Genomic DNA, 24,064 nt, shown 5'->3' on the forward strand with positions numbered 1-24,064 from the left:
ACCAGCCTGCTGCCTTAACTTTAATCCTGCTTCAGGGTCCCTGGGAGAGAGGAGAAGCCAGTTACCACTGTTTTCATTTCCAGATGGGGGAAACCGAGGCACCAAGCAGTGATATTTGCTCCTGATCCCTTGGTGAGTTGGACGTGGAATGGAGGAGGCTGGAAATCGCATCGTCAGAACCTCAGGCCAGGGATTTGTTCCCAAATGAGCAACTTCTTTGGTCTGTGATTGCTAGTGGGTTGTGGAATGCCCACGGTCAATGCCCTTAGCAAGGAGGCCCAGAAACGGGGGGTCCGAGGGGGAGGAGATGGAAGAGAGAGGAACGGCAGGCGAGCAAAGCTGGGGCCTGTGTGTCTTCCCGAGTGCCAAGTCTGCAGGTTGCGACAACACCGGCAGGTCACCTCGCACACTCCTTGCTCTGGGCCCTTGGCCCCTGATGCTTCCATGTCTTCCTCGAAGCTCCTTGCTAATCCCTGCAACAGCCATTTCGTTCCAACTTCATCCCAGTGTCTTCCCGCCAAAGGCTTCTCAAGAGCATGTGTGTGGGGGGGGGTGAGGGGGGGTTCAGCCAGGCCTGCCTGCATCTGCACCCCTGTACTGCTGCTCGGAGGACAGCGGGAGCTGCTGCAGTGAGCTGATCCAGTCCACACCCGTGTGGCGCTGAGGGTGTAAGTTCTCTCCTCTTCCCCATCTACCCAAAGGAATGAAAGGAGTAAAGCGCTTCTTAGTTGCAATAACCAAAGCCACTCAAACAGAGATAAAGCAAGAAGGATGGGCTCCTCCCGGAGTACTGGATGCAGACGAGGGGTGAGGGGAGCAGCAAGCCCCCTAAGGACTGGAGATAGTGATCAGAGAGCTTTCCAGTGATCGGGCAGCCTTGCTTTCTCTCCACCCCTGACTCCCCGTCTTTAGTTGGCATCCTCTGTCTGCAAATGTAGACCTCTCTGGCTGTGTGTGCGGCCATCTGCCCTGCTCAGATAAGAGGGACAACCACGCCTGACCCACTTCCTGTTGGACAGCATGAGAACAAGGACGGTGAGTCTGTGGCTGATGGGGGTCCAGGGAGAGAGGAGCAAATCCAACCATTGTTCTGTGGCTGAGCCCCAGCCCCACGCAGCCCTGCATCCGACAGTGCCAGGTTTCCAGCTCTTCACAAAGAGAGGGAGCTCTCCATCTGGGGCTGAAGGAGTTGCGTGGGCAAGTTCTGGGACTGTGAAAAATACCTAGTCTGCATGAGCTTCCCACTTAGATATAAACTCCATGAAGGCAGGTCCGGAGGTTCAGTCTTGTATCCTCAGAACCTAGATCAGAGCTGGCATTCAACTATTTGATTGAATAAGTATTTTCACTTTAAAGCAGCTTTATTGAGGTATAAGTGACATACAACTGCACATATTTAAAGTGTGCAATTCTGATATGTTTTGACATATAGATGCAACTGTGAAACCATCACCAATCAAAGTAGCGAACCCATGCATCACCCCTAAAAGTTTCCACTCCTCTTTGTCATCTCTCCCCGTCCCTAGGTAACCACTAATCTATTCCTACTGCCGTAGATTACTTTACATTTTCTGGGATTCTATATAAATGGAATCTTATAATATTTCATCATTCATGTATTCATTTTGGTTTGGCTTCTTTCGCTCAGCATAATTATTTTGAGATCCATCCATATGGTTGCAAATGGTTCATTCCCTGTTATTGCTAAATAGGAATTCCGTTATATGGATATACCACAATGTGTTCATCTGAATGTCGATAGACTTTTGGGTGGCTTCCAGGTTTTCCTCTGTGAAGAAGAAAGCTGCTACGAACATTTGTACACAAGTTTCTGCATGGACGTATACTTTCATTTCTTTTGGGTAAATCTATATATTTACACTTCTATATAAGTGAAATGTCTGGATCATATGGTAGATGTAAATTTAACTTTGAAAGAAACTGCCAAAGCATTTTCCAAAATGGCTGTACCATTGATTTTCAAATATTAAGCCAAACTTGCATTCCTGAGATAAAACACATTTGGTCAGTATGTGTTTTTCTTTTTATATGTTGTTAAATTCAATGCGCTAAAATTTCATCTGGACATTTTGCATATACCTTAATAAGAGATATTAATCTGTTGTTTTCTTATAATGTTCCTTTTGGTCAGGCTTTGCTATCACCATAATACTTAGAATGAGGTGGAATGTATTCCCTTCCCTCCAATTTTTTTGAAAGAATTTGTAAAATTGGTATTATTTCTTTCCTAAATATTTGGTAGAATTCCCCTGTGAAGCTATGTGCGCCTGAAGTTTTCTTTGTGGAAAGGTTTTTTAACTACAAATTCATTTTTTAAATAGGAATAGGAATATTCAGATTATCTGCTTCTTAGAAAATTATTTGAGATATAATTCACATACCATAAAATTCACCATTTTAAAATGTACCATCCAGTGGTTTTTAGTGGGCTGGCAAGGTTGTGCATCCATCATTACTAATTCCAGAACATTTTCATCATCTCAACATAAAACCTCATACCCGTTGGAAGTCACACTCTATTTTCCCCCAACTCCCAGCCCCTGACCTCACTAATTTACTTTCTGTCTCTATGAATTTGTCTGATTTGTATAGCTCACAGAAACAGAATCACACAATAGGTGGCCTTTTGTGACTGGCTACTTTCACTTGACATAACGGCTTCTAGATTCATCCATGTGGTGGCACATATCAGCGCTTCATTGTGTTTCATGACCAAAAGAGCCAAAACCATCTTTAAAAAGAACAATGTTGGAAGGCCCACCTTCTGATTCCAAAACTTACTACAAAACTTCAGTAATCAAAATAGTGTTGTTACTGATCTAAGAAGAAACATGAATGAAGCTGAACCTCTCTCTCACACCATCTATAGCAATAAATTGAAAATAGATCAAAGACTCAAATGTAAGAGCTTAAACTATGAAACTTTGACAAATAATAGGTGCAAATCTTCACGAGCATGGATTAGACCTCAGCTGCAAAAACAGCAAAACAAAACATAAATTGGGTATCATCAAAATTAAAAAACAAAACAAAACTGTGCTTCGAAGGATACCACCAAAAAAGCAAGATAACTCACAGCATAACAGATTTTTTTGCAAATTATTTATCTCATAAGGGACTTATATCTAGAATACATAAAGAACTTTTACAATTCTATAATAAAAAACTCCAAATAACCCAATTAAAAATAGGTAAAGGATCTTAACAGGCAGTTTCCCAAAGAAGATCTACAAATGGCCAATAAGCACACAAAAAGATGCTCAACATCGTTAGCCAGCAGGGAAATGGAAATCAAAATCGCAATGAGGCACCACTTCATACCTACTAGGATGGCCAGGATAAAAACAAACAAAACAGAAAATGAGAAGTGTTACTGAGGGCCTGGGGAAATTGAATATTCATTGCTGGTGAGCAATGGTGCCACCAGTTTGGAAAACACTCTGGTAGTTCCTCACACAGTACCATATGACTTAGTAATTCCACTCCTACGAATGTACCCAAGAGAGATGGAAACCCATGGAGAGATGGAAACAAAAGCTTGCACCTGAACGTGCACAGCAGCACAATATTCACAAGAGCTGAAATGTAGAAAAAACCCAAATGTCCATCAGCCGAGGAACAGACAAACAAATGTGGTATACACAAAAAATGTGGTATATCCACACCAAGGGATGCCATTTGGCAGTAAAAAGAAATGGAGCCGTGATACTTGCTGTTTCATGAGTGAAACTTGAAAACATATTAAAAGAAGCCAGCCTTAAAGGACCACATATCACATGATTCTATTTATGTGAAATGCTCAGAATAGGCAAGTCCATAAAGAAAGAAAGTAGATTCCTTGGTTGCCCAGGATTGGGGAAGGGAGGGATGGAGACTCTAGGGGGTTGGGTTTTTTTGGGGGGGGGATAATGAAGACGTTTTAAAATTGATTCTGGTGATAGATGCACAACTCGATGAATATACTAAAAGCCAGTGAAATGCACACTTTAAACGGGTGAACTGTGTGGTATGCTGATTATGTCTTGATAAAGTTGTTTTGACAAAAAGAGTTCAAAGGCCAATATAAACCACCGTTCCACTGGAAGGGCGCCCCAGCTGGTGGCCTTTCCGCACGCAGCTGCGTGCTGGGGCAGTGAGGCAGGCCCGGGGGCCCAGTTAGTTTCCAGTGGGGAGAGATGGAAGGAGAGGGTGGTGGGAGCCTGTGGGCAGAGGGAAGGGCCCAGGACACAGGGATTGCAATTTCCTGTCCAGGCCCCACCTTAGCTCACTGTGGGTCCTAGGCAAAGTCATAAAACTGCAGTGTTCTCCCACTTTCTCTGGACTCGAGTCCAGAGGTGTATCAGCTGCTACCCTGGAGGCAGGTCTGGTCCAGGCTCTGCTTCTTATTAGCAGTGGGTCTTTGATGAGCCCCAGCAGTCCCCCAGCTATCAAGTGAGGACAATCATGAACTTGACCTGCCTCCCTCAGAGGTCGGTATGAGGACCCAGAGTTATCACTGGTGGGAAAGAGCTCCCGGGGTGCATTACTGTGAAGTCCAGGAAGAGTTTCAGGGTGAATGTGAGGATCCTGATCCCCCAGCTACAGGAGCTATGGGCTGTTCATGCTCTCTCATTAGCATTTGCAAACTGGTGGGGGTCAGGGTTGAGGGCAGCTGGTGACCACAGAGCAGCACTAAACAAAAGGCCCATAGAGAACCATTAGGGAAATGGGAAACGGGAAAAATGTATCCCCAAGAAGATGAGTCCTGCATTTCACAGCTGCTTCATTGAGCTCACTGCCAGGACACGTGGCTTCTGCAGATGGTGGTGGCTCTGCATGGAAGATCACGCAATACAATGTGCAGGACCACACCCTGGAGTCTCCCACACCCTGGAGTCTCCCACACCCTGGAAACCTGCTGTCCAGGTCATCCGGGGACACAGGAAGGGCCAGCATGGTGCAGCACGCAGAACAAGGGATGGTTCCTCCTTCCCTGGGGATCTCAGACAACAAGGGGATCTCGTCAGGCGTGTGATGAACAGCTTTCTAATCAATCCATTTTGACAGTTCATTCCACTGACTTGTTTCCACTCTTCTTCACTCCTTCAATTTGTATCTTAGATGAGAAACTAAAGCACGGTCAACTGTCTCAGTAAAATTTATCATTGGGGCACCTGGGTGGCTCAGTTGGTTAAGCATCTGACTCTTGATTTGGCTCAGGTCATGATCTTTAGGTTTTTGTGAGTTCAAGCCCCACATCAGGCTCTTCACATTGACTGCTCCAAGCCTACTTGGGCTCTCCCTCTCTCTGCCCCTCCCCCACGTGTGCTCTCTTGTCTCTCTCAAAATAAATAAATAAACTCAAAAAAAATAAAATTTACCATTGGTGGCAGAGTTTCAGGTCTCTGAGAACACAAAAACTCCCTCATGATTAATAATCATATTAAAAAAGAGCCAATATTTGCTGAGTGGTTCCCAGATGTCTGACAGAGCGCTACGCATGTAACACACAGCCCTTTGAGGCAGGGTCTAGTATTATGAGGGGACGGAGCCAGCCTGAGGCAGGTTAAGTAACTTGCTCTGGTCACATGGTACCTGTGAGGAAGGCCATCCTGCTTCCTGAGGCCCCAACACACCCAGAAGCACGTGTCCCATGGTCCGCCAGAGGCGGTGCTGCCATCTTGGTAAGGAGGTAAGACACATGTGACACACAGCACACCACAGGACGGAACACACAGAGGGACAGAGTGCACATCCTCGTGGGCCAGATGCCAGTGTGCTTGACCCTTCTCTCCCAGGGATGGAATAATTCAGGCTTACCACTCTTTCTGTAATAAACATGCTCTTGGTAAACTGACTCTTGCAACAAACTCCCCCCAACTCCCACCTAAACGGTTAACGGTGCCAAAACCATGCACGTTCATGGTGCATGTTTTTTGAGAACTAAAGAAAAATATACAGTAGAGGAAAAAAAATCCCCTTCTTTTTACTTGTCTAAACATTGTCAACATTTTGGAGTTTTTACTTCTAGCCTATTTTTATAGGTCGGTCTTTTCTCTGTGTTTTAAACTGTTATGATCACCATCTATACAATTCTGTGTCTTGCTTTTTAAACCTAATCATCATTACATAAATATTTCCTATGCTATTGTAAATTTCAAAAACACCATTGAAAATAGTTGTATCACGTTCTATTTAGTGGATAAGCCACAGGTTACTTAACCATGCCCTAACTTCCAACACGATTTTAAGTGTAGATGTTCACGTATGAGTTTCTCTCTAAGTGAAGGGGTAGTGTTTGCCAACATCTGAGTTTTGTGTATCTAAGAATTAGAGTGTCACATATGGTCATGTAGTGTGATTGGGCTTTTTTACTTTAGGATGAGTTTAAACTTGTACTGAGGTGAAATGAGAGGTTTCTGGGGCACCTGGGTGGCTCAGTCGGTTAAGTGTCTGACTTTGGCTCAGGTCATGATCTTGTGGGTTCAAGCCCTGCGTCAGGCTCTGTGCTGACAGCTCAGAGCCTGGAGCCTGCTTCAGATTCTATGTTTCCCTCCCTCTCTGGCCTGCACATGTGCGCAGACACATTTTCTCTCTCTCTTTCCCTCTCTGTATCTCAAAAATAAATGTTAAAAAGTAATAAAAAAAGAAAAAGAAAAAAGAAATGAAAGGTTTCTGTAGACAATGTCCCTGAATCTCAACAAGGCGCTTAGCTAATCTCTCAGAACATCTTTGTGGACAATGAAGGAACAGATCAGATAACTATGCAATTATGTAAATTCACAACTGGTTGGACAACTAAATCCAAAGACTGCTGGCGTAGGGTCAATATCACCCTGGAGGAAGGAGGTGTCTGGTGGCCATGAGCCCAAGTGTTTCACCTAATCTCTTTAACACATTTTAAAATCAGTGATATGGATGAAGTCCTAGAAGACAGGTTTATAAATTATAAAGTTGTAAGGGATAAACTGATGTGATAAAAAAAAAAAAAAAACAAAAACAAAGATCCAAAAAGATCTCATCAGGTTGGAATATCTGCCTAAAGCCAACAAGGTGAAATCTATCAGGGATAAGGGTAAAGTCTTATATTCAGGCTAAAAATATCATCCATGTAAATGTAAAGTAGAGAATACTGAGCTTAACTGAAGTTAGTGTCACACTCTCAGGGTCTCTGCTGGTTAAATCACATAGCATCTGTTCTGAAAGATACAGTTTAAGAAAGTGTATGACAAGTAGGTGAAGGTCAATGAAAAGACAAGATAGTGTGAGCACTGGCAATAATATCATCTACACAGCCAGCAAGGCGGTGGAGCTCGGTGGCTACAGCGTGGTCTCTGAAGCCGGGGCTGGGCTTTGACACCCAACTCTGCCATTGACTAGCTGGTGACCTTGGAGAAGTTACTCTCTATGCTTCTGTATCTGCATCTATAAAATGGGCACAAGAGCCGCACTATCATCATCATCACCATTATTATTATTATTTTATTATTAGGCTGTTACAAGGACTAAATGGATAACACCTGTCAAGCACTTAGAACAGTGCCTGGATATGATTATATGAAAACAAACGGCTTCTAGGCTGCAGAGATCTAAAGGGGCAGGATGGATGACCTCAAGTATTTGAAAGCTGCCCTGAGGAAGAGAATGCTTTCTTCTGAGAGGCTCTCGAAGACCATAGTCGATTCAGTGGAAAGGGAGAGGCTTGGCTTCTTCATTAGTCAACAGGCATTTAATGTGCATGTATTCTGGGTCAGATACGGTGCTAGGTGCTAGGGATACAGAGCTGAATGAGATATATACTCTTTCCTAAGGGCCCAGATGTCCTCTGGGGGAAGAGGCTTGCGACAGATCATCACAATAGTACGGGAATAACTGCTTTAGGCACCTGGAAGGATGTGTGATTAATTGTCTCCCGGGGAGCTGGGCAAAGCTTTGCAGACATGGGGCTGTTGAGCTGAGTTTTCAGGGATGGTAGGAGTTCATGTAGGAGCAGAGGGAACAGTGTGTGGGACCAGAGCTGTCACTGAGTATGGAATTATCCAGTGAATGGTGACAAGTCGGTGATGTAACAGCACAAAGTGGGTGGGGTGGCAGAAGCTAGAGATAAGGATCAAAGAAGTGTAATACTGATGTGAGAAGGTCACCAAGAAAGTCAGGATAAAGCTAGCAATACTCCTCCTGAGCCTCCTATTTCTACACTGCTGTCTTCTCAACAGGCAACCATAGCAAAGGCTGACTTAAGAAGCTACACTTAGGGGCACCTGGATGGCTCAGTTGGTTAAGTGTCTGACTTCAGCTCAGGTCATTATTTCACAGTTTATGGGTTCGAGCCCCACGTCGGGCTCTGTGCTGACAGCTCAGAGCCTGGAGCCTGCTTCAGATTCTGTGTCTCCCCCTCTACCTCTGCTCCTCCTCCACTTGCATGCTCTCTCTGTCTCTCTGTCTCAAAAATAAATAAACATTTAAAACATTAAAAAAAAGAAACTACACTTAGAAGAAAATTGAAAAGGATTTGACTCAATTTTCCAATCATTCTTCTTCAGTATAAACACAGGAATAAGACAGTATCATGTTCCTGAGACATTTACACCCCGGAAGTACCTACGTGGAAGGACTGGAGCAAGGCCTGGGGCAGCTGGGGTCCTCCTCCCCAGGAATGAAGATACCGTGTGAAAGGGAGTCCTCTACCGGCACATCCACTCAGGGACAGAGGGAAGGAGGAGCGCGTTATTCAACACGTAGCCCCCAGGCTTTCCACTTGATTGCACTAAATAATGTTCATTGAGCATCCTACCAGGATGTAGAGAGAAGTAAGTCATCCAACACTTCCTTCAAGGTGCTTATGATCTAGCATTAAAGGATAATCGGCCACACAGAGCATTACATCACTAAATGTGAGGGCTGTCTGCTTCTGGCCACGATGGAGGGACAGGTGCTGGATTTGCCCTGCTAACATAAGCAATGACAAAACTGGACAAACGTAAATGGCAGACGTTTTCAGGCACTGGACAGTGGGCCAAGTAGGATCCCCGGGAGAAGGGAAGAAACACATAAGGTGACCTTCATCTTTGCCCTGGTGCTCTGCCTGAGTAGATTTCCTAACCACAGCACAAGGAGAGGGGGAAGCAGAACACGGTCATCCTAGTGATCTGGGGAAGTAGAAACTGGAGTTTGGGGCGGTGCAAGCATCAAGAGCCAGCAGGGAACTGGAGAGGAAGGAGCTTCAATAGGGTGGGAGCCCTAGAAGGTTGTTGTTGGTGGTGGAGGGTCCTGCCTGGACCTCTGGCTGATGGCCGTGCTGCACTTACCAGGGTGAGGCTCTGGCGTGGGCTAGCAGAGAGCAGCACTTTGGTAACCTGAACAAAGCAAGGACATTAGAGGTTGTAGAGAGACTGGATCCATAGGAGTTCTAGCCAGAGGGGAAGCACCAGGAATTTTGGTGAGATAACAGAAAGGCCAGGCCCCTGGAATAAAGGCCATGCTCTATAGTAAGGGTTACTCTACTCCTGCCCTATCAAACTATCACAGCCTAAAGCCAAGCCTTCACCACACTAAGGAGAGGCGTCAGTAAATTAACTGCCTGCCAGAACCAAAACAAAAGTCAGTATTGAACTCATTAAAGGAAGACAATATAATTCAGGATCGCTTTCAGAGTGTCAATTGCACCATCCATGGACAAGCAATAATTACCAGAAACGTGGAGAAGAAGGAAAATGTGATCCAAGTTCAGGAGAAAAAAGGAGTCAATATAAAACAACCCTGAAATGTCCCAGGTGTGGAATTAGCAAAGACTTTAAAGCAGCTATTATAAGTATTTCATGGATTTGAAGGAGATTATGATCTCAATAAATGAAGATGGGGAAATCTCAGCACATAAACGGAAACTATAAAAAAGGAACCAGGGGCGCCTGGGTGGCTTAGTCGGTTAAGCGTCCGACTTTCGCTTAGGTCATGATCTCGCGGTTCGTGGGTTCGAGCCCCGCGTCGGGCTCTGTGCTGACTGCCAGCTCAGAGCCTGGAGCCTGTTTCAGTCTGTGACTCCCTCTCTCTCTGACCGTCCCCTTCTCGTTCTGTCTCTCTCTCTCCTAGAAATAAATAAAACATTTAAAAAGAATTTTTAAAAAGTAGGAATTAGCTAGACCTCAAAATTTAGTAGGAAGGCTAAAAGAAGCTTTTTAAAAATCTAAGTAGTTTTTGAAATTGGTAAACAATTTAACTANTGGAGCCTGTTTCAGTCTGTGACTCCCTCTCTCTCTGACCCTCCCCTGCTCACGCTGTCTCTCTCTCTCTCTCCTAGAAATAAATAAAACATAAAATTTAAAAAAAAAAATAAAAAAAAAAATAAAAAAGGAACCAAATGGAAATCCTAGAATGGAAAAGCACATCATCTTAAATGGAAAATTCACCAAATGAGCTTAATGACAAATTAGAGATGGTAGAGGAAAGGGCCAGTGAAGTTAAAGACAGGGGCAGAGAACTTACGCATTCTTTAAAAAAGGACAGAAAAGGGGCACCTGGGTGGCTCAGTCGGTTAAACGTCTGATTCTTGGTTTTGGCTCGGGTCATGATCTCAGTTTTGTGAGTTTGAGCTACGTATGGGCTCTACACTGACAGCGTGGAGCCTGCTTGAGATTCTCCCTTTTTCTCTGCTCCTCACCTACTCGCACTTTCTCTGTCTCTCTTAAAATAAATAAATAAACTTAAAAAAAGAACAGAAAAAAGACTGTATAATCTTTTCAGATAATACCCAGCTGAATAACATACATGCCATCAGAACTCAGAAAGAGAAGAGAGAAAAAGCAGGGCAGAAAAAAAAATTGTTGAAATGTCCCAAATAAACTTAGAGACCAAATAAGCTCAATGAATCCCCCCAAAAATGAGCCCAAAGAAAACAAACCACAACTGGATGTATTGCAGTCAAGCTGCTCAAAGTTAAAGGTCAAGAAAAAATCTTGAAAGCAGAGAAAAATCCACATTACATACAAGGGAAATTATGTGAATGAAGACCTTCTCTTCAGAAATAATAGGGACTGGAAATAAAGCAATGATATTTTTTTAAAGGAGGCTCCATGCCAACGTGAGGCTGGAACTCACAACCCTGAGATTAAGAGTCAGATGCTCCATATACTAAGCCAGCCAGGTGCCCCGAAGCAATGACATTTTTAAGTACTGAAAGATGAAATATTATAGATTCAGAATTCCATATCTACAGAAAACAAACTTCAAAAATGAGAGCGTGGGGCACTGGGGTAGCTCAGTTGGTTGAGCGTCTGACTTCAGCTCGGGTCATGAGCTCACAGCTCGTGAATTCGAGCCCCGTATTGGGCTCTGTGCTGATAGCTTAGAGCCTGGAGCCTGCTTTGGACTCTGTGTCTCTGTCTCTCTTTAACCTTCCCCTGCTCGCACTCTGTCTTTCTGTCTCTCTGTCTCTTAAAAATAAATAAACATTAAAAAAATAAAAAGCAAAAACCAAAATCAAAAATGAGAGCAAAATTGTGGCAGTGGGTGGCTCAGTCAGTTGAGCATCCAACCCTTGATTTCAGCTCAGGTCATGATCTCACAGTTCGTGGGACTGGACCCTGAATGAGGCTCAGTGCTAACAGTGTGAAGCCTGCTTGGGATTCTCCCTCTCTCCCCGTCTCTTTCTCTTGCACACGCTCACTCTCTCTCAAAATAAGTGAACTTTCTTAAAAAATGAAAGCAAAATAAAGACACTTTCTAGATAAAGAAAGAATTTGTCACCAGCAAGCCTGTACCACATGAAATACTAGCCCCTCTCCAACATCGCTGGTAGGGAGCAGACTATAGCTGTGAGGTGAGCACCAAGTGAGAGAGTAGGCTGGTGTGGAAAATAAGGAGGCAGCTACTGATTCCCCTGTTCATCTTTTTACAAGTTTATTTATTTATTTTGAGAGAGAGAGAGAGAGAAAGACATAGAGAGTGGAAGCAGAAGAGGGGTGGAGAGAGAGGGAGAGAGAGAATCCCAAGCAGCTCCATCCACACTGTAAGCGTGGAGTCTGACATGGGGCTCGAACCCACAAACCGCGAGATCGTGACCTGAGCTGAAATCGAGTGAGATGCTTCACCAACTGAGCCACACAGATGCCCCTATTCCTTTGCACTTTATTTAACAGCTCAGCCCAGTGAGAGGCAGGCCTACAGGCCCATGAGACACGGTGAGCTCTGAGATGACAGGGAAGGCAGCGAGCATGGCCGGTGTGCACCTGTGTGCCTAAGCCAGCAGCAGAACAATAGAGACCTGTAAGCTGCTTGGGAAACCGGCACTGCTCCAGGTTCCTGATTCCCTCACTCATCACCTCCGCCTCACTCCCAGATACTCCTAGATCTCGCTATGATCTGGCAATAAAGGCTCAATTCCTGGCACGCAGGGCACCTCCGGGACTCTGCCTTGGGCCTCTGGCCGGGTTCCTTTCCGATCAGTGGTGCCTTGGCCATGCCAGTTAAAGATTTTTAAGATCGCTCCTGGAGCTAAGTGGGGTTGCTTCCAGGAAGGGAGGCCTGGGTGTGAGGCTCTGGGAGTGGGCAGAGAGGGCCCCAGGAGGCCCAGGGACAGAGTCAAGACCCAGCAACTGGGGGCCGCAAGGGGCAGGGGAAGAGAGGCATCGAAAGCCAACAAAATTAGCTTTCCAAGTCGGCCGGAGTGTTCAGGGACACTTGACTCTCTAGTACAGCCTCTGTTCTAATCCCCAAGGTCATGTTTTTCCCTTTTAAAAAGGGATATTTCATAGCCTTTTAAATAAATCTTTTCGGCTCCAGTGATTTGGAATAACACGCTTAGCAGCTTAGGACCTTCTAGCTGGGCCTTCAGCAAGTTGTCCTTCCACGAGCCCATTTTCTCATGAAACGCAGGCCACCCAGTAGGGCTGGGCCTCTCCCAGTGCCGGCATTGGGGACCCTCATCCTATTCTGGGGTCCTGGGCAAGCCCTTCCTCACTCCTGGCACGTAGGACCTGCACCTCATTCTCGGCCTCTGTGATATGGACATCACCCAAATCTAAGCCCACAGAACACCAAATGGGCACTCTCTGGATCAGGAGCAAGAGATCTGTGCATTTCAGGCACAGAAAGGAGCATTCCTCCTGGGAGTTTCAGTTTCAAGGGAATGGGTGCTTCAGGGGGGCTTTCTGTGTGTTATGCCCAGGCAGACGGGGAGGTCAGAGTGGCCTAGACAGACAAGAAGCCGTCAAAGGAAGGCCGTGGCCAGAAGGTGAGGTTGACCAACATGATGTAAGCAGCATAAACACAGCTGACCGAAGCTCAGTGCAAAGCCTTTGGAAGTTGGCCGTGTGTGTTCGACATCATGCACCCTTCTGGCTCCTTTGGGACCTGGAATCACAAGCCTTAACAAACTACGGTAATCTGCGCTCAGTCTCACTGAACCGTGAAACCAATATCTGTTGTTGAATAACATCGAGGGAAGTCGTTTACACCAGAATGAAAAGGGCGCGTTTTCTAAAATCATTGTCCATATCACCCAAGCATTGTGAAAATCACACCTGAAAGAACCTACGCTCCTTCTGGTGTTGATCCCTGGTTTCTGTAGCTTTCCACCAAATGGGAAGGATGCTGGGCAGGCCAGGCAGGTTCCAGTGTGATGTGATGGAGGCCTTAAAAGTCATCCTGCCTGCAACGACCTTCAAAATTCCCCATCACTGATTTCCCCGCCATTAATCACTCCGTTTACTTAACGTATCTGCTTCAAATACAACCCCATTTTCTGGGAGTTCTTAGCCTTCTTCCTACTTGTGGACGTTTGAGAATACGGCTGCAGGGACCAGCAAACACACCGGGAGCATCCGCTTTCTGTCCACAGACAAGCTATTCCGTGTCTTCGAATCAGTGGTTCTTGAAAGTTAAGCGGCATCACATCAGCTGGAGGCCTGTGAAAACACAGCTTGTGGGGCCAGCCCGAGTTTCTGGGTCAGCTGGCTTGAGAAGGAACCAGAAACCAGAGACTCCGTATCGCTGATAAGGAGTGAGGCTGATGCTCAGATCCTGCACCCACTTCGAGAATCAGTCACTGTCCTAGTAATTTGTAAGGCATCTTCCTGAGATACGCAGGCAAAGTGTGAACGCATTCTGATAGGGGACGAGGTATGAAGACAGAGGGCTCCAAAACAGCAAGGGGTCAGGGCCCAGAGGCAGGCCAGCCTAATGGAAAACTTGACTTTCCTGAGAGTGACTCATCACCGACACACAGGAGCCACGGGCTGTCAAAATTCCGATGAGCCTTTTACTCTTGCTTTCTTTCCTGGGAATCTTCTGCCTCCTGCCCCCAAGAAAGGCAAGTCTGCTGGCCGTGCCCCGGCAGCCCCGGCCAGGGCAACAGGTGGCTCCTTCCCCAGCCACGGGAGGCCCCTCCAGGAGGAAAGTGTGTTCACACAGCTCATCTATCTGTCAGCACCCTGCAGGCTCCCTGGGGCTCCTGACGCCTCTTGGAATTTACACAGGACTCGGTGAAGTCTTAACAACAGTTTTTCTCCTGTTTGGAGATCATCTACTGTATCCTAATAGGATAAATTCAAAGTTAAACACACTCTGACCCTTCAGCAGCCTCTTCTGAATGCAAACAACAAGGAACTACTCAGCAGGCTGGCCGGGGAGGTGGACGGAAAGGGATTCACAACTGGGGCAGAGGCTGGGAAGCCACCCTCCAGGTAGGGCCTCATGAACCCCGCTTTGGCCACATCAGAAGTTGGTTCTGTATTTCAGTGCAGGGGAAACCGGGACCTGAATGTCTGCGTGGTACTATTGTGGCATCTACTGGGCATATGGTTCTATTAGTGATTGAGCTCTTCATTCATTTGAAAGCACTATGATATCTTCCACTTTCATTTGACACTAAGAAGAATCCTATGAAATAAAATGGGGCAATGACCCTATTTGACAGAAAAGACAATTGAGGAGAGGCACAGAAGAGCTGGTGGGCACATGGAGTTGAAATGTGTGTGTTGGCCACACTCATCGTGAGGTCTTGAGTGGGTCTCCTCCCCTTCCTAGCCCTCGGTTTTGTCAACCATGAAATGAAGGGGATGGACAAGGGACGCCTGGGTGGCTCAGTCGGTTAAGTGTCAAACTTTGGCTCAGGTCATGATCTTACCACTCGTGGGTTTGAGCCCCGCGTGGGGCTCTGTGCTGACAGTTGGAAGCCTTGAGCCTGTTTCAGATTCTGTGTCTCCCTCTCTCTCTGCCCCTCCCCCATGCGTGCTCTCTCTCTCTCTCTCTCTGTCTCAAAAATAAATAAACAACAACAACAAAAATTGAAGGGGATGGACAAGGTGATGGCGAGGTCTTCTTACAGGTCTCGTATTCAGGAATGAGCTGCCCAAAGCGAAAGACTTGCCTGATGTCATGCACATCAGTGAGGTGAGTCAGTGACACAGGAGCCAAGTGCTCCCTATGCCATTGAGAAAGACATTAGAGCACCCCCACTGTCACCTGCTGCCATCTCCGGGACAGTGTGGGCTAACCAGGAGCTGCAGCTGTCCTCTGAACCTAGCAGAGACTGAGACCCCTAAGGGAGGCCCAGCATGCTCTCTGTCTGCGTTGACATCTCCTCTACCAGACAAATTCATTGGACACTCACCCCATGGCAGGCCCTGTGCTAGATGACGGGTGTGGAAGTGAAGGAGCTCACTGTCCCCCCAGGAAGAAGAAGAAGGCACAGTGAGGAGAATGAGACCAGGGGCTGCACACTCCTGGCTGGGTTGTACTTATTAGCCAAGGGGCCAAGTCCAGCCGCCAGTCAGATCCCAAAGCCTGTCCCTGGCACCGGGCAGAATCAGCCCAGAAAAAAGATGCCCTTTTACAACTCACCCAAAAGCACTGGCTATGGCCCAAATGAGCACAGTCTTCTTCCAGGTGAGTACAGGATCCAAGAAACTTCAGGAGGGGTCAAGTTGAGAGCAATTCTCACATAGACACCATCCTCTGCGCACAATGGGGAGAGCAGATGCACACGTCTGACCCCAACCAATCCATGGGCTGGACGGATTATGTGCTCTCTGAGAGTCCAACCCTCTCACCACATGGAATCAATGAACCCAACTAGCTTCCTATCTGGAATATGCTGGTAAATGCCTATTCTCCCATCTGTTTGAGACAGTCAACAAGATCAACAGGGCCATGTCTCAGGAAAAGTGACTGGACTCCCCGGGGGGAAAACAAGATGAAGACGACATGACCTCAAGAGCCAAGGGGCTCTCAGCCAGGGGAGCACAGAAGACATAAATACAGTGCCCCACAAGACAGAGCAGGGAATGGTAGATGCTAGAAGGTCCGGGTGATGGGCTGGGGAAGAACCAACGTGGGAATTCACAGGAAGGAAAGACGAATTCCCACCGAGGAACAACAAGCCTTCACGAGGGAGATGGTGTGTGGAAAGGCCCTGCATGGGGACGCGAGAAGGCCCGCCTTCTAGAGCCCCTCCTGTCAGTCAGCCAAATAATCTCAAGACAGCCGTTCCTCTCCATTTGAAAATGGACCCTTGGCGCTGAGTGCCTCACAGCACTTTGAGGATTCAATGAGAACTGACTTAAGTGCATATTGGGTAAAGTAAAGCACCAATAATAAAGTTTTTGTCATCATCCGAAGAATAAGGAGGAGACTAGAAGCCGACGGTGTATGAGGGAGAAGGGGTGTGGGGAACGCAGGCCCAATGCAGGGTTCACAACTGGTTCCAACAATTTTTTTTTAACTACCCACAGCCAACTTTATTGAAGAGACTCTAAGAAGAGTAAGTGAGAACATCTGAATTTCTTCGGCATCAGGAAAATGCAAGTCCCAACCAGAGAGGTGTCTGCCCACTCTGAGTAACATGAGCATAGCCACTTACAGCTGGTGGCCGATGAATGTGGGCCTGGGCCCGGCACGCTTAGCAAACACTCACTGCACAAATGGACGGGCTCCTTATTGCTTTCCAAGGGCCTTTACATTCATGCTCCATTTTGATTTGTAACCACAAGCCAGCAGGCAGACGGTGTGTATTATCATCCCCATCAAAGATGGGGGAACCAGGGCTCCCAGAGGGAAAGGGACTGTCCCCATCCCTAGATGGCAGGTGTCAGAAGGGAGCCTGGACCCCCACCTCCCCACTTCCTCACGCCCTGCACCTCCTAACAAGTGTTACTATAGTCGATCTTCACCCCCACAAATCACCTTCCCGGACTCTAACGAAGGTCTCCTGTGTGCTGTTGAGAGCATGTTCCCTGGAGTACACATCACTTAATCAGACCCTTTCATCGAGGGAGGTCCTAGCTTTATTCCTAAAGGTACTGGTTTACTCCAATTCCGAAATTTACTCCAATTGCACATCCCAGAAAAAAGTGTCATGGATTCTCTGGGCCTTTTACCAAATAAGAAATGATTTAGGTTAAAACCTCCAGTCTGACTGTTTGGAGTCACTGCTTCTTAGAACAAAGTGAAGGTACAAATAGCAAAGGGCATCAGGAAGGGTTTTTTTTTTTTTTTTTTAAACTATGGATATTCTTGCCTATCAGTTTTGACAGATGGCCTGGCCACAGGAAGGGGGCAGGGGGCAAGTTCGTGGTTAGGATGACAATGAGGAACTACAGCCAGCTGGGCTGATCTGGGGTCTGAAATCTGGGCTGGAGCCCAAATACCAGCAGGTGAGGGTGGGACAGCGAGCCTTACCCTCCCCCGCCCCCAGACGCCCTCTCACCGCAGCTGCAGAACAGGTCAGTGCCTTTCTGGGAGTCTGTGACTTTCTGGCTGCAGGCAGAGAAGGTGACAAGGGAAAACAGAGGAATGGGGCCTCAGGGAGAAAGTTGAAGCACGTTCAAGGTCAGAGCTACCCTCCCCTTTCATGACCCCCCTCAGCCCCTTGGCTGATAACAGTTTAAGGCACACCTATATCCTAGGGAATGTTTTCATTCTAATAAAAATTCACAGGTCAAGGCTTCCGGCAGCAGGCTGGTAATCATACCCACCCCCAGCTCTGTTGAGGGATGTCTGCTGACGTGTGCTCAGCAGCTCCTCTAAAGCGGCAGGAACCAGGGGTAGGCAGAATACAACTCCAAAGGACTCCCAGCTCCTGAAGGAAGCAGTGGATTAGTTAAGAAGAGGCCCGGGGCCTTGAGAGTGTCAGTATCTCCGGCAGTGTGGCTGGGTCGGCTCTATCTCTGCCGCTTGTGGAGCATTTAGCCACCCTGAGAAGTGGAGTCTCAGGACCGTCTAGGCACCTGTAGCTTCAGAATGGCACCGCGGGGCCGGGGCATCATGGGCCCTGGGAGAGCTGAGCCATTAGCTAGACAGTGCACACTGATTAGTTTATCAGATTAACTCTTCACGCCCTCTGTCCATGGCAAGAGAGAACGGGACACAGAGTGGGAAGAGGAAGCAAACTGACTGGAGCTTAGATAAGGCTGGTATGGAGAGGGGCCTCAGTGGGGGTCCCGAGCGGACAATAGGGAGACGTGGTATTAGGTGGATGGCGGGGATAGGAAGATGCTAAAGGCAAATTCATCAACCACACAGTTTTGAAGTCATGGAGTTTAGAGCTGGAAGAAATCTTAGAGATCATCTGGTCCAACCCCATCTTGTGCAGCTAGCAATTCTTGGTCATGGCCATGGGGAGGAGCCAAGACTAAGAACCAGGGCCCCCTCCCCCTTGCTTGGCCAGCAACTGCTTTTCAGGCCAGTGACCTTTCTGGTACCCTCCAGCCTCTCCCAGGTATGGACTCTAGTCCCCGGATTCCAGTGGAGCTAAGAATAATACCCTTTAGAGCAGCTGTGAACATTCTTGAAGATTCTGTGGACCACCCATTTCTGCCCTTCCAGGCAGACATACCTTGTGTGAATAATGCTGGTCAACGATCCTCGCCAACCCGAAATCCCCGATCTTGAGCACGAGGTCCTCCGTGCTGATGAAGATGTTGGCAGGCTTCAGGTCCCTGTGCAGCACGTTGGCGGAGTGGATGTACTTGAGCCCCCGCAGCAGCTGGTACATGAACAGCTTCGCGTGCTCCTCTGTCAGCGTGCCCTGCTCCAGCAGACGCGCCAAGTCAGTCTCCATGTACTCCTGGACAATGTAGGCCACGCTGAACTTGAACAGCTCGACCTGCAGGTCAGCGCCCTTGGGCCCCAGCACCTCATACACCTTCACGATGTTGTCGTGGTCCAGGCGCCGGATGATCTTGATCTCCCGGAGCGCGTGCTTCATGCTGCGGGAGTCACTCAGAGTGATCTTCTTCACAGCCACCTTCCGGCAGGCCCTTCTGTCCACGGCCGACAGCACCAGCCCATTGACACCAAAACCCAGGGGTTGGAAGTCAATGAAGCGCCCACCAAGGTCATACCCATAGACACTGGCGATGCAATCGCCCTTCTCGGCCATTGTTGGCTCAGTGCGCAGTGTCTGCCCGTGTGATGAAGGGGCAGTTGAAATCGGCCAAGTCCAGGGTAGCGGCTTCCCCAGCACACCTCATTCTGTCAAGTCCCGAAGCTGAGGGGTGCCTTTTCTCGTGCTGATGTCGCTGCCACCAGCTCTCTGGAGACGAGAGAGGCATATGTCTGTGCTGAGCTACGGAAGGCGATGGCTCATACGGGTTTCTTGACTTGCACAGGGAGGGCTGTCCACCAACTCCTATGTACCCTGAACTCTGCTCGAAACTTAGAATGGCTCATGCTTTTTTCAACTATAGCATCTTGGAAAGAAAAACCAGTCTCAGTATCTATGTGAATGTGAAGTTTTCTACCATAATGGACCTCAAGGTTAAAGATGCAGAAACTCTCCCCTTTAAATCTTTTGTTAAAAGAGGTTCCTTCTGGCAGAAATGTAGCGCTGTTAGTGAGCTGTGTTCCTTTATGACGGTCTAAAGCTCACTGTTGTCACAGCCTCTGGCAGCTTGTAGCCATTCTGCATCCTGAGCTGTATGAAGGGATCCCAGCAACGGATTCTGGAGGCTTCTAGGGGCTTTTTTTTTTTTTTTTTAAATCTCTGCCAGCTCCCTTGTCTACCAGCTCCCCGTAGGTTTCATAGCCTACATCAGGCTGGTGAGCACTTTTGAAACCCAACCACCTTTCGTGAGCTCTACACCAAGTTACACCTCATGTCCCAAATCCGAAGGGCACTCAGCTGGCATGCCAGGGTCCTCCAGAGGCTTCTGGTAGGGCAACATCCTCTGTCAGCCCCTCATCCACACCACCTTGAACAAGACTGTGTGCTGCCGGACTCAGGGAGGCTGCAGGAATGCGGCATCTTTCAGACCATGTCTCCTTTCCTGTCAAAGAAATAACGTTGGGTAAATTTCCACACGCCAGTTTCCAACACCTTCCCACTTGCGTGTCCTTTGTTAACCAGCCCAAGTGTTATTTGATCTGTCCAGGCAGCTGAAACACTGCTTGCTCAGGGAATTCCAGGCTTTGCACTGCCCAGCCAGCCCTCTTGCTGTGAGCAGTGCTCCCCTGGAAGAGAGAGAAGATGGACTGATTTGATAAGATCATCAAATGGTGCACCTTTTATGTAAATGCCTGCTCCCCAAAGGTTAATGCACACGAACTGTGGGTGGGAATGATTCGCTTCGACTTTTGAGAAATTAATTTGCTATGCTCTCCAAATACATACATCAGCACTTACTGGGAATGTTGAGAGTGAAAAGTAACTAACTGCAGACAGAAAAGAAAGGATCAATAATTTTTCTTTTCTACTTGGACCCCTTTCCTTCTATTGCAAATGTCTTTGAATATTCTGCGGGAATTTGCCATGTGCTGATATTTAATTACATGTGTATCTCCTGCTTTCCATAGAGGTGGCAAAAGCATACATACCAAGTAAGAAGGAAATTGTATTGCCACCCTAAGAAAGGGATTCTCTGCCCAGCAAAGCAGGGCACAGACTTCTCAGCATGACACCAGGACTGGCATGGTAAACTGTATTCTCTTTGATGGTGGGGACCTAGCTCTTCAAGGCAATGGCTCAAATCCTACCATGACTGCCCCCTGGTGGCTGCTGACTCAAATTACAGGCATGGAACCTAAGTGGGGAGGAAAAAAAACTGCAAAAAAAATGTAAATTTGGACCTCTGGAGTCAAGGCAATGTTACAGCTTCTGAGGGACTAGCAGATTTATAAGTTTATTAAGTCCATGGACATTCAGAGAACAGACACTGTACCCTTCACAAAGGAGTGAATCTAGTTCTTCCCATACTATAGGCCCCCTGTAGGAATGCTTTCATATCTGAACTTTGCACAACTCTGCAACTGCTAAATGAAACAAAACAGTAAAATCAATGTCTGAAATTAAGGGGGAAAATTAAGGGACACAGATGACCTAAAATAGTAAATAACCAGATCCCCTCTAAAGACTTCTAGAGAAACAGATTTGCCAAGGGTCTGGAACACAGTAATTGCTCAACAGATGTTAGGTGTTGATGACTGTTAAAAATTTCCTTGCACTTGAATAAGAGGCACCTAGGATTCTAATGTTTTGACAAACTCTTCAGCAATCCCACCCTGCATGTTTTTATTGGTCCCAGCAACAAAATAACCACAGTCTTACAAGATTTCAGAGTGGGAAGCGGTCAAAGCCAACATGTCCAGTGGTCCTTAACTGGGGATGGTGCCACCCTCCTGGGCTCATTTGACCAGAAGTCACTACTCGCTTTTAATGTGCAGGGCCAGATTTGCTAGACACCCTGCCAAGCATCTCCATCCATGAATAACTGACACCCACCCCCAAGTGCCAGCACCTCTGGTGAGAGACAAGGATTCTGGCCCAAGTCCTCACTCTGCAGATGAGGGCCCCAAGGCTCAGAGAACAGCAGCTCAATGTCTCTAGCAGACACGGGGGCAATACACATTTGATGAATTGAGAAATGAATAGCACTCACTCTGTTTGAGGATTCCTTGCCCATCAGAGACAGTGCTGGGACCGGCCTCTGAGCTACACCCTGTGGCCCATGCTAGCGAAGTCCACCTGGATACCTAATTCAGGGGAACAAAAGGACCACCCGAGAGCCCCGGTCCAGCCTCCTCTGGCTCTTGCTGCCCCTCACATAACAGAAACTAAACTAGAGCCTCTTTCACTGTCTCCCCATAGGCCTGGTCCAGTTCCCAAAGGCACAACAAGCAGGCAATCACATATTTTGCTTTATGAGAAGAGACGCTTAAGCCTTCTTCCCTTTCCAGCTCCCACTGGGTTGTAAACAGACAGGACTGAGCACCTAAGTGAGGAGGAGATGACATCACCAGCAAGCGAGAGCAGGATTTGTTCCAGATCAGCTGCAATGCAGATAATCTGTGAATAATTAAGAGGTGCTTTATTTATTTGTAAAACTTGTTCCTCTTCCCCTGACGTGGGGGAGGGACTGTCTCCCCTGCACAGATGCACGTGTGCATGCGTGCATGTCTGCATCGGTGCAAGTGAGTGGTCTCCCTGACACGCGGTCGGCTCCAGTGGGCAGGTACCATGTCACCTTGGGAAGACTTGCTTCCAGCCACTGTGCCTTCCTCATGGGCCTCTAAATACACTCTTTCAGTTCCTGCCTTCCTTCTTTGCTTGCACCTTCCCAATTTCTGGAATGTTCTCTTGCTTCCTCCCCACTCGCCAAAGTCCTGCCCATCACTCAGAATCCAGATGGCATCTCCCCTCCGCTCCAGAGATCCTGTTCCTAAAGTGTCCCCGGTGACATTCTGCCTTGCCTAAACTCCTGCAGTGTTCCTGTGTATGCAGTCTTTGACATTAACCATATACTAAGCTGGGCTGTTACTGGACGTTTCATATGTGTCCATCTCCCAACTGGACTTCAAGCTTCTCCAGTCCAGGGCACAAGGCAGCACTCAGAAACTATCTGACTTGGGGGGCGCCCTGGGTGGCTCAATCAGTTGAATGTCCAACTCGGCTCACGTCATGATCTCACGGTTCATGGGAACAAGCCCTCCATCGGACTCGGCGCTGACAGTGTGGAGCTGCTTCAGATTCTCTCTCTCCTCTCTCTCTGCCCCTCCCCTGCTCACTCTTTCCTTCAAAAAAAATAAAAACACTTAAAAAGTTAAAAAAAAAAAAAAAAGGAAACTAAATGGCCCCGACATACATTTGTCCAATGCTGAGGAACATTCATTACGCTACACAGTTGTCCTGCCCACATTTCCGAGATGATCTGCCTCCCCTCCCCAATTCTGCTGCTGCAACACAACTTGTTCAAGAGGGCTTTTCTCACAAGGCCCGACCACCCAGACACGTCAGATTTCTTAACTTCAACCCTCTGGGTATCACCGTCTGCTCAGGCTGCCTCTCTTAGAATTCCAGCACTAACCATGCAGCCATATCTCTGTTCCCGTGTGAGTTTACCGTGACTCATCCCTTCTCGGCCCTCTTCACTTTCGAAGTTTCTTTCTATAATTCCTCTAGCGTTTCCACTGTAAACCTTTTGCCTTTCTCCACAGGTGGACTGATTACAAAACACCTATTACCTAAGATGTCTTGAATTAGTGGTTCATTGTTTGCATGACACACCAGGAGGCACAAGCCGGGCCCTGGAGAGGGCGGGTCCAGCATCTGGAGGTGCCCACCTGCGCAGAGGAGGCTGTGCGGCAACCTCTCAAGGCAAAGCACGGCCACTCTCCACTTGAATTTGGTGACTCAGAGCTGCTCTGAATCAGGTGTGATTTCAAACCAGGCAGTTGGCATTCACCTTGAAGCAAGAAAAGGTCAGGGGTTCAGCTGTGCTCGAATGACAATGAGCAAGAAGAATGCATGCAACTCCTGCAAGGGTAGCCCGGGCTCCCATGACGCACGGTGAATGTTATACTAAAACACAGAGGTAGAAATACCAACCCCAGGACCCTAGCAATGGACCTTCATCTCTCCACCGATTTCCCACGGATTCTCCCGCAATACTTTAGTTGAGGCCAATTAATTATCCTCTCATGCATCCAGCCTTTTAACATGTGGAGACAAACCAGAAATGAGATGATGTGTGCCAACTGTCCCTTGCTGGGTTTCCTGGGGAGCTGGTTTACAAAGCAGCTTTGGAAATTCTAAATTTAGACTCAACTCTGCCTGCTCCGATCCTCCCAAGCCGCA

The 24,064-nt window shown here is 47.4% G+C and overlaps 1 protein-coding gene across 1 annotated transcript in view; it reads right to left on the bottom strand.

Moving 5' to 3' along the window:
- Positions 1–24,064, bottom strand: part of MAPK4 (mitogen-activated protein kinase 4) — a 148,873-nt gene that overhangs the window by 35,342 nt on the left and 89,467 nt on the right. The window contains exon 2 of the mRNA XM_039228908.1: positions 18,830–20,261. Coding sequence (XP_039084839.1) covers positions 18,830–19,375 — 546 coding nt within the window. The 5' untranslated portion in view covers positions 19,376–20,261. The remainder of the gene's footprint in view (positions 1–18,829; positions 20,262–24,064) is intronic.

The sequence above is a fragment of the Hyaena hyaena genome, unplaced genomic scaffold, assembly GCF_003009895.1.
Source record: "Hyaena hyaena isolate Hyena2069 unplaced genomic scaffold, ASM300989v1 scaffold_33, whole genome shotgun sequence".
Classification (NCBI taxonomy): domain Eukaryota; kingdom Metazoa; phylum Chordata; class Mammalia; order Carnivora; family Hyaenidae; genus Hyaena; species Hyaena hyaena.